We start from the raw sequence: 12,018 nt of genomic DNA on the forward strand, positions 1-12,018 counted from the left end.
AAAACAAAAAGCATGAAAATGTGTGGCATGTGCACAAAAGAAAAAAAGATAAGGGGCTGGTGATATAGCTCAGCGACAAGGGCAAGGTCCTGAGTTTGATTCCCGGTACCAGAAAAAAAGATAAAACATAGACTTAGGAGCAATGTGGCATGTAGTCAGGCTTCTACAGTCCAGAAGTCCAGTGACCTTGAACAAGTGGCTTTCCCTCAGTGAGCCTGTGCCCTCTGAGTACAGTGAAAAATGGTATAAACACCTGATAGCACGGGAAGTCAGAGACGGTGTTTAATACAGGCCTGCCTGCGCTCGTCACTCCCTTGTGTGGGTAAACTCACAGTACTGGATATCAACTATTTTTAGTTCACATTCATGCATGATTATAAACTTGAAGGGCTGCAGTTGCTCTGCTGCCATTATGTCTTTGGACATTTAAGCTGTCTCCAATTTGTCCACCGTTTACAAAAGAGCGCTAATGATTGAACTTTATACAGAAATCTCCAGCTGCAGTGTGACTTAATAGTTTAGGCCATGTTCCCACTGGGGCAAAGGGTTTTCTTCCCGAACGTCCTGTAAGTTTGCCAGCGAGCTTGGAAGAGACTATTTCCGGTTGCCCTTAGTAAAGATGGCGCGAGACAGGGCGTCATTGCTATCTAAGCTTCGGATTCGATGCCCTCGCCCAACATGGCGGGTTTTTGTGCCCGCCTCCTCCCCCGTCTTCCTCTTGTGTTACGCCGAGCCTCTCAGGAAGTCGGAGGTGATGTCGGCTTCTTGTAAAGTGCGGAACCTGCTGTTGCGGCGTAAGTTACCTCTTGATCTGTCGGGGGCTTCGTTGTTGTGGCCGTAGGAGAGGAGACCTATGGGGTTCACGAAGGTCCAAGCCTTGTAAATTCAGGTGTCCACGAAGGGCTAATTCTGTAGGCCTGTGACTTGAAATCTGGGGGTCGCTGACAGTTCAGTGTCTCCAGATGTGGGTCGGTACCACAATTAAGGGACTGAAGTAGTCTCAGACTGAACACTAATAAATGCACCCCAGCCCATAGCCCCCTACCCCAAGTCTCTAAGGAATTTGTTTTCTCCAGTCTGGAGTCAGTGAGGTGTGTGTCCTCCGCTCTTGAAGCTACCGTGACCCTATTACGACATCATCGAGGGCTCTTCTGTCGTTTCTCCTCAGGACTGATAGCCCCCACCCAGCTGCGCTTCAACCTGGGCTTCTGTGCCATGAGCTCCACTGCACAAGATGAGACCTCCAGAGCAGCTGCCTCCGAAGCCCCAGGCCACAGCTATGAGTCCCTTCAGGTGACATGTGCCGGGAAACATGTTCTCCATGTGCAGCTAAATCGGCCTGAGAAGAGGAATGCCATGAACAAGGCCTTCTGGAGGTCTGGCCTGTAGATTCTGGAGTCCTACCTGATGGAGGAGACAGGGTGGGGGACAGGCCCAGAGTGGGCTTGGGGAACAGATGGACATAAGGGCAGACAGTTTGCACCCCGGGTATAGCCCTTCACTCTGCTTCTCTGCAGGGAGATGGTGGAATGCTTCAACAAGATAGCGCAAGACTCCGACTGCCGGGCTGTGGTGCTCTCCGGTGCAGGGAAAACGTTCACTTCAGGTACTCCTCACCAGTGTCCCCTCTTCCTGGCAGTAGAAAAACTGCTTCTTAATGAGAGGGTTTTGTTTTTGTTTTTGTTTTTGTCTTTTTGAGACAGGGTCTCACTGTGCAGCTCAGGCTGGCCTTGAGCTCACTTTGTAGCCTAGGCTGGTCTCAAACTCGCAACGATCCCCCTGCCTCAGCCTCCTGAGTGCTGAGATTACAGGCGTGCGCCACCACGCCCAGCTATGTATTTTGAGTAACTTTGAATTGCATCTTAAATATTAGGATAGAAGAATAAGATGTGTACACTCCAAATTTTGTAACTCCAGAGGGTGTTGAATTTCCTGCTTTAGTGCTTAGTTGGAATTTGCTTTTAAATCTTGTGCTGGGCTGCATGTATGGTTTCATGAGGCAGCAAGAGATTTCAGTAGAGTTTGTTCATAGGATTTGGGGCTCCCTTTTCTGGCTCTTGCATTTCTGGAATTTACTCTTTCACATTTTAGCAGCAGTGTTTACCCAAGACTCTGTCCTGTGGCTGCTTTTTTTTTTTTTTTTTTTTTTGAGACAGGGCCTTGCTATGTAGTTCAGACTGGCCTCAAACTCACAGTGATCCTCCTCCTGCCTTAGTCTCCCAAGTGCTGGGATTATAGGCATGCACCACCATGCCCAGCGTGACCTGTGGCTCTTTAAAGCACAACCTCAGCCTGCCTTCAGACTAAAAGCTTTAAAACAGGTGGCTCAGTATGTACCCGCCACTTTTTAGAAATGCTGACTCCTTTCAGGCTCTTGTGTGGCTTCCGGTAGCCGTCTGGTCCAGCCAGAGTATATACGCAGCATGCCATTATGAGAGGCTAATCCTTTCGGGCATAGCAGAAGCGAAATGTCACGTGTGCTGATTTCTTCAGTGGGCCCAGTCCGGTGCTAGGCACCCAGAGGTGATTAACACAGCCCTGGACCCCCTGGAGTCCCCAAGTCAGTGGGGAAGACACCTGGTAAACAATCTGGTCTCTTCTGTTTTTTTCACGTTCCATCTTCTCTCGTTACCCCATTTCTCCTTTCATTTATTTACTCATTTGGCACACGTTGAAGGGGGTCAGTGTGGTGCCAGAGCTGCCCCTGCTTCTGACCCCCTCACCTTTGTGAAGCTTATGCCTGAGAAAGGATGAGGCTTCACTTGCGCCATGCCAGGCCAGGGCCCTGATCTTACAGTGTCCAGTTGATTGCAGCCATTGCATCTTTTCTTCAGCAAAACCTGGAGAGCAGAAGGAAGAAAGTCAGGGTCACAGTGACCCAGTGATAGAGTGGAAATACTGCTCCCCCGACCCAGTCCCAGGGCTTGAACCCAGGCCTTTGCACTGAGCTACATCTCCAGCTACCAGCACGCCCTGATCTTGAGATAAGTTCTTGCAATGTCCAGGCTGGCCTCAAACTTGAAGTCTTCCTGCTTCAGCCTCCCAGAGTTCTGGCATTATAAGCATGTACCACCATGCCCACCTGAAACTTTTTTTTTTTAAGACAGAGTCTCACTGTGTAGTTCAGACTGCCTTTGAACTCACTATGTAACCCAGGCTGGCCTCAAATTTGTGGTGAGCTTCCTGCCTCAGCCTTCCAATTGCTGGGATTACAGGAGTGCACTACCCTGCCCAGCTGAAACTTCATTTTTTTTAATGATCACAGTTGCCAAGTGTCCCATGGCCTGGTGCCCTTTATTTCCTTGCAGTTGCCAGTGTCTGCAGGTCCAAGAAGGGCAGGCAAACCAGAAAAGCCAGTGATAGGAGGTGTCACAGGATGCCATGCTAAGCTTATTCTGGGACTCAGCATAGCTGCTGAGTCATGAGGGGCTATTAGACATGGTGTGGAAGCCAAGAGCCACCTTCGGGCTGACCCCGCTCATAACCTCTGCTGAAATGGAGAGCACGGTAGTGGTGACTTTGCCCGTAGCATGCCAGGCCCGCTCAGTGCCTCTGGGGCTGCACCTCCATGCACCCCTGTGGCCCTGTCTGCTTCCGGTAGGGCTCATGGGAATTTCAGAGAAGCCACCTGGGCCCTAGGTGAAGCGACCCAGCCAGCTAGCACAAGGTGTCCTGCCTCCTGCATCCATAACCCACGCGCTTTCCCAGGGCTGCTTTCCCAAGCCCCGGCTCCTTCCAGCTTATGTTTAAACTGCAAAGCCAGGGGCTGGGGATTTAGCTCAGCAGCACAGCACCTGCCTGGCAAGTGCAAGGTCGTGAGTTCGATTCCCAGTACCCGAAAAAAAAAAACAAAACAAAAAACCAAAAAAACCCCGCAAAGCCGCAGCCTTTAGGGGCGTGGCGAACACCGCTCCTCACGTTTGTCCAGTGACGCTGTGTAGTGACCATTGAAAGGATAAGAAGGTTCTGCTCAGGTGGAAGAGTGAAGGGTGACTGCTCAGCTTCACCCCACACTCTGGCCAAGTCCCCCGCAGCACTCTGCCCCTTGACCTCTCTGATCTGGGCTTCTCCCACTCCCTCACACCCGCTGCAGCCCACGGGCCTCCAGGGCCTTTGCGCCGCTGTTCCTGATCCCTGCAACTGTGACACGTGCCCGTGGCACCCTCCCTCTCCAGGTCTGTCCTCAGACGTCGCCTTGTCAGTGAGGGAGTCATTGCAGCAGTCCTGCACAGGGCGTCCCTGGTACTTCCATTTATTTTTCTTGAGCACTTACCACCACCTGACAAAATAAGCTTCCCTCCTCATTTGTCTGTCTCCCCGTAGGGACAGAAATTGTCAGCTGTATTGTCCACTAATGAGCACCTACTGTGTACTGGGTCCTGTTCCAGGGCAAAGGAAGATAGTGGTGGGAAAAAAACAAAAAAATGCTCCAGGGTTCCCAGAGCTCACACCTGGAGAGACCAGTGCTCAGTGAGACGAACTCCCGACTGCGAGCGCCGTGTGCGGGCCGGGCAGTACCGTCACTGGGGAGATGGAGAGCGGCTGGGGCAGCCGCCCTGGATGAACCAGGCCGCTCCCTGGATGAAGCAGCCACGTCAGTCATGGGGACATGGCGGGGGGCCGTTGTGGGCAGAGGGAGCAGGAGGCACAGAGGCCCCGGGAGGTGAGTGTGTGAGGCCTGAGTGCCCACAGGAGCAGGACGACAGACAGACATGAGGCTTGCGCAGGCCCAGGTGACAGCAAGGACTTCGTTCATGTCGTGTGTTTTTGAGCCGTGCCGGGGAGGACACCGCGGCACTGAGGTGGAGCCCCGGGCCTGGCATCCGCTAAGCAAGGCTCTGCCCTTTTATTCTAAGGCGGGTGGGAGAGGAGAGGAGCGGCGCTGGCCCAGGGTTCACAGGCTGCTTCTGCCTCTGTGGCAGTGGGGTGGGAGCCAGGGACAGGATGAGAGGTGCAGAGAATGGCTGGTGGGAGAAAAGTCAGGTGCAGGATTGTCTTAAAGTTGCAGCCACAAAATCGGTGGCCCCTAACGCCTCCCGTCAGGTATTGACCTTGTGGACCTGGCGTCGGACCTCCTGCAGCCCCAAGGAGACGACGCGGCCCGCATCGCCTGGTACCTGCGTAACCTCATCACCACCTACCAGAAGACCTTCAGCGTCATCGAAGAGGTGGCTCTGGGGGGCTGGCGAGCACGCCCTGTGCCCTCCTCTCTCCGGCCAGCCTGACCCTCGTTCCCTTTCCCTTCCAGTGCCCCAAGCCCGTGATCGCCACCATCCACGGGCACTGTATTGGTGCAGGTGAGTCTGCAGCCACGCGCCGCCGCCGCCAGGGCCTCCGCTCTCAGCTCTGTTGCTGCTTAGACCTGGTCCCAGGATGCAGCCCCACGTCCTGGGAGGAGGGCTTAGTTCTTGCCCCTCCTCCCAGGCCTCACTGTTCAGTGTCACTGGCCTCTTTGTCCCAGGCGTGGACCTCATCACCGCCTGTGACATCCGGTACTGTGCCCAGGATGCTTGCTTCCAGGTGAAGGTAAGTCACCCGGTGGGCTCCCATTCCTGGGGCCCTGCATGGTCCTGGGCAGTCAGTGGCGGACCTGGGGCAGAGCAGGAACAGAGCAGGCCAAGGGAGCAAGGTCTGAGGGCTTCCTGAAGAGGGACAATTGAACCCTACAGAGTGAGGCTAGAGTCAGGCACCATTCTGCTGCCCTGTAATCCCAGCACCGAGGAAGGCTGAGGCAGGATTGCAAGTTCAAGTTTTGCCTGGATAATGTATCGAAACCCTGTATCAGAATAAAAAATGGCCAGGGCTATAGTTTAGTGTGAAGGCCCTGGGTTCAATCCCTTGCACCAAAAAAAAAAAAAAATAGAAATGAGGCTTGGTGACAGAGGAAGACAGGGTGGGCGATCCAGGGGAGGTCTTGATCAAAAAAAAAAAGACTAAAGGAACCCACCTGGGGTTAAGCCCCTCATGATGGGGAACATTGGAGTGTTTGGAGGGGGTCCTCAAGCTGGAGGCAGTGGGACCTCTGCGGGACACGCGAACTGCCATAGACATTGAGCTGGCCTGCGGAGCAGTACTGAGCAGGAAGCAAACCCTGATGCGACCTCTCCCCCAGGAAGTGGACATGGGCCTGGCGGCCGATGTGGGGACGCTGCAGCGCCTGCCCAAGGTCATCGGAAACCAGAGGTGGGTGGGCGGGCGGAGCCTGGGAGCGGGCCGCGGGGCCTCGCCATTCCCTGCGTGACAGCAGCGACCCTTTTGCAGCCTGGTGAACGAGCTGGCCTTCACCGCCCGCAAGATGATGGCTGAGGAGGCCCTGAGCAGCGGGCTAGTCAGGTAGGGGCCCAGGTGTGGGGTGAAGGGCCCAGGGGCAGCCGTGCAGGGCGGGGCTCTCGCGGTCCCCTGGGGGCTCAGCTTCCTGCTGTGACGCAGCCCCTTCAAGGGTCTCCTGCCTTCCTCCTGGGCAAGGCCACTTCCCCAGCAAGCGGAGGAGAGCCTGAATCAGGCCCACTGTTCCCCTTTCCTCTCACCCCTCCTCCCACAGCCGCGTGTTCCCAGACAAGGAACGCATGCTTGATGCCGCGTTCGCCCTGGCCACTGAGATTTCCAGCAAGAGCCCGGTGGCGGTGCAGAGCACTAAAGTCAACCTGCTCTATGCCCGCGATCACCCAGTGACCGAGAGCCTTAACTACGTGGTAAGGCTTTCGCTCCGGCCAATCATAACCCTGCCCTGACCGTGGACTGGCCAATCGGCACCTGGGGGTTGTGCACAGGCTCGCTCTTCGTGTTCTGATTGGTGTGCTGCTAGCCTTACCCTGCCTTCTACCCAGGCTTCCTGGAACATGAGCATGCTGCAGACCCAGGACATCATCAAGTCTGTCCAGGCGGCAATGGAGAAGAAGGACTTGAAGAGCGTGACCTTCTCCAAGCTTTGAGAGCTCGTGGCTCCCAGGCCCTGGCCCCGGCCCGGGGTCGCCAGGGTCCGGGTTGCACTGCCTCCCGCCTGTTTCCTTATCTGAGGGAAGGGCGGGTTGGTGGAGATGGTCTCCGTGCCTTGCCACACAGTCTCCAGTTTATAAGTTTATGACTCTGATTTCTCCAAGCCCAGGGCCTTATCTTTACTCACGAACAATAAAGAGTTGGAAAGAGCCTGGTGTGTTTATTGCATGGAGGCAGAGGATGTGGGGCGGGCTAAGGTGCCCTGTGTCCCCCAGTCACGGACGTTGGGAACAGAGACCTGGACCCTGGGGGTCGGTCTGGGGCTACCCAGTCTTAAGCCAGTCTCCACCCCCCACCCAATCCCAGTACTGAGCGTTGATTTTAGGGAGTGCTGAGTTACATACCTAGCGCTTCTGTGTTTTTATTTTGAGACAGGGTTTTGCTGTATAGCTCAGGCTAGCCACGAACTAGTGGTGCTCCTGCCTCAGCCTCCTGGGTAGCTGGGATCACAGGCATGCACTACTGTACCTAGTGGTTGCCTTTTTTCTTTAAACTTTGGTTTGTTGTTTCCATACTGGGGATGAAACTCAGCGCCTTCGCATTGAGCTGTGACCCAAGCCCTCCCTCCCTCTGCTTTTAAAGGGAAAGGTTTATTTTGCTCACCATTTGCAGAGGTTTCTGACCATAATTGACAGGCTCCAAGGCAGGATGGCTTGGCAGAGGGGTATCACAGAGAAGAACCAGTTCATGGGAAGCGGAAGACAGCAAAAGCAAGCGAGCAAGGGCCCTTAACAGCACTTCTCTGTCCCTTTTATTCAGGCTACTCAGGGCAGGTAGCGCTCACACCCTTAGTCCTAGTGTCCTTGAGCCTTGCATTGCACCATAAGTAAGTTCCAGCGTCATACACCCTCAATGCAGCCACCTCTGAAAAAGCCCCACCCAGACTGTACGAGGCTTTGAGGGGGCACATCTAGACACAAACTATAACATTCCACCCCGGCTCCCCAAAGACTCATGCACATCCCTTTATGCAAAAGGCATTTAGTCCATCTCCAAGAGTTGCCAAAGTCCTAACAGTTTCAGCATTGCTGAGAAGTCCAAGTCCAGAGTCTTTGCTGAAATTTAAGGCAAGCTCTTAGCTGCCTTCTTTTCATTTTTTCAAGTCAGGGTCTCCCTCTGCAGTTCAGGCTGGCCTTAAATTCACTATGTAGCCCAGGCTGACCTCAAGCTTGAAGTGATCCTCCTGCCTCAGCCAAGTGCTGGGACTGTAGGCAAGCACCACCATGCTCAGCCCCAGGCCTTTTTTATTTTTAGGCAGGCTCTTTCTTGCTAAGTGGCTAAATTGCCCAGACTAAGCTTGAATTTGCAATCCTTCTGCTCGACCTCCTGAGTAGCTGGGATAACAGGCGTGTGTCACCATGGCCAGCAACTGCATTTCTTTAAACTTTGTGCTTTCTTACCCATATGTAATCCTAGCCTTCTGGATTTACATTTAGAATGAATCCAAGAGACTAAGCATCAGCTTAGTCCCTTTTGAAGCCGGGTGTGGTGGCGCACGCCTGTAATCCCAGCACTCGGGAGGCTGAGGCAGGAGGATCACTGTGAGGTCAAGACCCGCCTGGGCTACAAAGTGAGCTCAAGTCCAGCCTGAACTGCATAGCAAGATCCTGTCTCAAAAAGACAAAAAAAAAAAAACAAAAAAACAAAAAAAAACAGTCCCTTTTGTATGCCACATCCTATTCTGAGCATTATTAACCAGCGATTCCTTGTGAGTGACTATGAGAGTGATGCTATTATTATCGCCATTTGACAAATAGTGGGCAAACTGAGGGTCAGGCGCTGAGGTAGCATCAGACAGCCAAGAAATGAGCAAAGCAGGAAGCAGAACCCTGGCTCCAGCGGCCTGTGTTCCAGCCCACTGTGCAAATAGCACAAGGCGTGGGGTAAGGGTGTGCAGGACAGAAGTGAAGCAGGGTCTTTCACAGCTCCTCCCTGCTGCCTCTGCCCACCTGTCCCCTGCATTCCTACAGCCCTGCTCTGGCCTGCACACCCGGCCTCACCCTCCCTCTGCCAACACGGGTCAGGCAGGGCTTTATGGGCTCTGATAAGGCCCCTGGGAGGCCGAAGTCCACTACACTTCCTCCTTACAGGAGAGGCGGGGTCCTGTGTAAGGCTGGTAGGGGACAGGACAGTAGGGCGTGCCCTCGGCAGCCCCAGAAGAGGAACCTGGCAGCCCCTCCCCTGCCAGCCCCTCCCCCTCAGTATAAGGGCCACCTACCACCTGTCCCCCGCCTCCATTCCCATCCCGCAGCTCCTTCCCAGGACAGCCGCCAGCCCAGCCTCCAGATGGCCTACGTCCCTGCGCCGGGCTACCAGCCCACCTACAACCCGGTGAGAGACGGCCCCGTACACCGATTCACCCCAACCTGATCCCCGGGGGGCCCCCACCCGGGCTCTGATTTATCTGCTCCTGACCCCAAGGCTTGAGTCACCCCCCTCTGGATGCTCAGCCCATCTGAGGCCACATCTGACTCCGGGAGCCTTCCGCATCCCCTGTCCCTTCACCCCAAGTTTCCCCTTCCCCGCTTGAAGGAAGGGGGGGGTTGGTGAGGGTGAAGGGCTCTGACACCCCTCCCTGGCCCACTCCACAGACTCTGCCCTACAACAGGCCCATCCCAGGCGGCCTCAGTGTTGGAATGTCAGTTTACATCCAAGGAGTGGCCCACGAGAACATGAATCGGTGAGCCCCTCCGTGCCCACCCAGATAATCAGGGAGCTGCTGGTCTACCCTGGGGCCTTCTGCTCTCCTTTTCCTGCACTCTCACTAAGAGACGAGGTTTTTTTTGAGTTTTTCTTTTTTAAACTGTGCGGTTCAGGCTGGCCTTGAGCTCACTTTGTAGCCCAGGCTGACCTCAAACCCTCGAACTCATGGTGATCCTCCTGCCTCAGCCTCCTGAGGGATGGAATTACATGCATGTGCCACCATGCCTGGCACCAGGAAAGGGGATCTGCCTCCTCAACTGATGGAGGCTGGGAGGGAAGGAGGGATAGCTGAGGAAGACAGTCCAGGCAGAGGACACAGCCAGTGCAAAGGCCTTGAGACAAACTCACACCTGCCCTGTTGAATGCTGACCTCCTAAAGGCTGCTGTGTCAGGCGGTGTGGGACAGGCTCTGGTTTGGGTGTCCACAGGGTCCCTCCAGCTGTAGTGGGGAATGATCTGCAGGGGCCAGCAAGGAGCAGGGAGATCCCAGCCAACAGATGTCAAGTGTGTAGGGCAGGGCCTGATCCATGGTAAATAAGTGCTACATAATGCCAAGGCAACGAACGGCAGTTGTCACTTGAAGCTGGGGGAAGTGGGGAGGGGTCTTGAAGAGAAGCTATCAAGCTGGGTGTGGCTGCGCACACCTGTGATCCCCGGACTTGCTGAGGCAGGAGGGTCGCCTCGAGTTTGAGGACAGCTTGGGCTACATAGTGAGTTCAAGGCCAGCAGGGACTACATATTGCAACCCTGTCTCAAAAAATAATTTTTTTTTTTTGAAAAGGGGAAACTGTGAGCAAAAGAGTGGCTGTGGGGCTCTGCCTCCCGCCACGCAGCCGTGACTTCCCTCCTCGCCTGGGTCACCAAGGCTGGTCAGGTCCAAGGCCGCGACAGAGAGGGTGGGGACAGGGCGAGGACAGCTTCCTGGAGGAGGCCCTGCATGCTGCCAGGTGTGTCAGGGAGTCGGGCCTCGATGTCTTCCCAGGTTCTTTGTGAACTTCGTGGTGGGAAGCTCCCCGGGGTCAGACATCGCGTTCCACTTCAATCCCCGCTTTGACGGCTGGGACAAGGTGGTCTTCAACTCACAGCAAGGCGGCCGGTGGGGCCAGGAGGAGCGGAAGAAGAGCATGCCCTTCAAGAGGGGCAGCGCCTTCGAGCTAGTCTTCATGGTCCTGCCCGAGCACTACAAGGTCTCAGCGCCCTCCCCTCCCCCGCGGCGCCACCCTCCTCCCTCTGCCGCACTCTTTCCTTCTGGTACCGGGGAGTGAACCCAGCGCTTGGCACTGAGCTGCATCCGCAGCTCTCTTTATTTTCATTTGTATTTGTTCATTTTTAGAAAAAATATTCTTAGAACAGTAGAAGTCTTCTGAAACACCGTGTTGTCAGTGGTGGAGGCAGGTGTGCGGCTCAGAAGAGGGGCAGCTCTTTGTATTTTGAGGCAGGGTGTCGCCAAGTCAGAGCTTGGGCCCGCCAAGCCCAGGCTGGGCTTGAACTTGCCATTCTCCTGCCTCAGCCTCCAGAGTGCTGGGACTGCAGCCTCACCATGCCCCCAGCTCCTACCTTACTTTCTTTCTGTTCCTTTCTTCCCACCCGATGGGAACCTTCTATTCCACGGAACCCGCACCTTGTCCTTCGGGGTCTCACGGAGCAAGGACATTGGCTGTGTTTGACCGCTGGCTCCGGACCCACACAAAAGGAAGCACCGGACACAAAGAGCCTGTGTCTCCCACCCACTTAGACAGGTGTCCCTTCAGGTCCCTCCCCTTCATCTCTTCCCCACACTCCCCTTTCCATATTATTTGAAAGTAAACTCCAGACATGACATCATTCCATTCATAAATATTTCCTTTCAAAACCACACGCACAGTCAGAATGCCATGACCACACTTAAAAATGGATTGTTCTTCTTCATGTCACCACGTGTCCTGTCCTGCTCCAGCCATCTCGTAAATGTGGGGCGTCTGTTGTTTTTCCCAGCGTGTTGGAACCTGGGCCCACGGGCCCACACAGCTGACGCACACTGCACAAGTGGCTGCGGTATTTGACAACAAGGCCACTGGGCTTTTGCAAGGAGAGGGTACACTGGAGCCGGCCCCTCAGCCGGGAATGGGACCTCCAGCCCCAAACCCTGTGTGCCCATTGCTTCTTCCAGGGTGGGTTACATCCCAAATCTTCTCCAACTCTCCATGGGCTGCCTTTTATTTAAAGTGGGAACATAGCCGGGTGTGGTGGCCCACACCTGTAATCCCAGCATTCAGGAGGCTGAGACAGGAGGATCCTTGCGAGTTCGAGGCCAGCCTGGGCTACAAAGGGAGCTCAAGG

At 54.9% G+C, this 12,018-nt stretch overlaps 2 protein-coding genes across 3 annotated transcripts in view; both read left to right on the forward strand.

The window, feature by feature from the left end:
• The first annotated feature begins 580 nt into the window (after positions 1 to 580).
• Positions 581 to 7,147, forward strand: Ech1 (enoyl CoA hydratase 1, peroxisomal). Its single transcript, XM_005399829.2, has 10 exons — positions 581 to 794; positions 1,169 to 1,376; positions 1,518 to 1,606; positions 5,044 to 5,168; positions 5,249 to 5,297; positions 5,462 to 5,526; positions 6,113 to 6,183; positions 6,262 to 6,333; positions 6,542 to 6,692; positions 6,828 to 7,147. The coding sequence occupies exons 1-10, from the start codon at positions 620 to 622 to the stop codon at positions 6,930 to 6,932; spliced, it is 1,110 nt and encodes a 369-aa protein (XP_005399886.1). The 5' UTR covers positions 581 to 619; the 3' UTR covers positions 6,933 to 7,147.
• A 2,093-nt stretch (positions 7,148 to 9,240) lies between these two features.
• Positions 9,241 to 12,018, forward strand: part of Lgals4 (lectin, galactoside-binding, soluble, 4) — a 6,793-nt gene continuing 4,015 nt past the window's right edge. For both annotated transcript variants that reach the window (XM_005399830.2, XM_013522455.1), the window contains exons 1-3: positions 9,241 to 9,327; positions 9,588 to 9,676; positions 10,682 to 10,886. In XM_005399830.2, coding sequence (XP_005399887.1) covers positions 9,283 to 9,327; positions 9,588 to 9,676; positions 10,682 to 10,886 — 339 coding nt within the window. In that variant the 5' untranslated portion in view covers positions 9,241 to 9,282. The remainder of the gene's footprint in view (positions 9,328 to 9,587; positions 9,677 to 10,681; positions 10,887 to 12,018) is intronic.

The sequence above is a fragment of the Chinchilla lanigera genome, unplaced genomic scaffold, assembly GCF_000276665.1.
Source record: "Chinchilla lanigera isolate Chin_1 unplaced genomic scaffold, ChiLan1.0 scaffold00067, whole genome shotgun sequence".
Taxonomy (NCBI): Eukaryota; Metazoa; Chordata; class Mammalia; order Rodentia; family Chinchillidae; genus Chinchilla; species Chinchilla lanigera.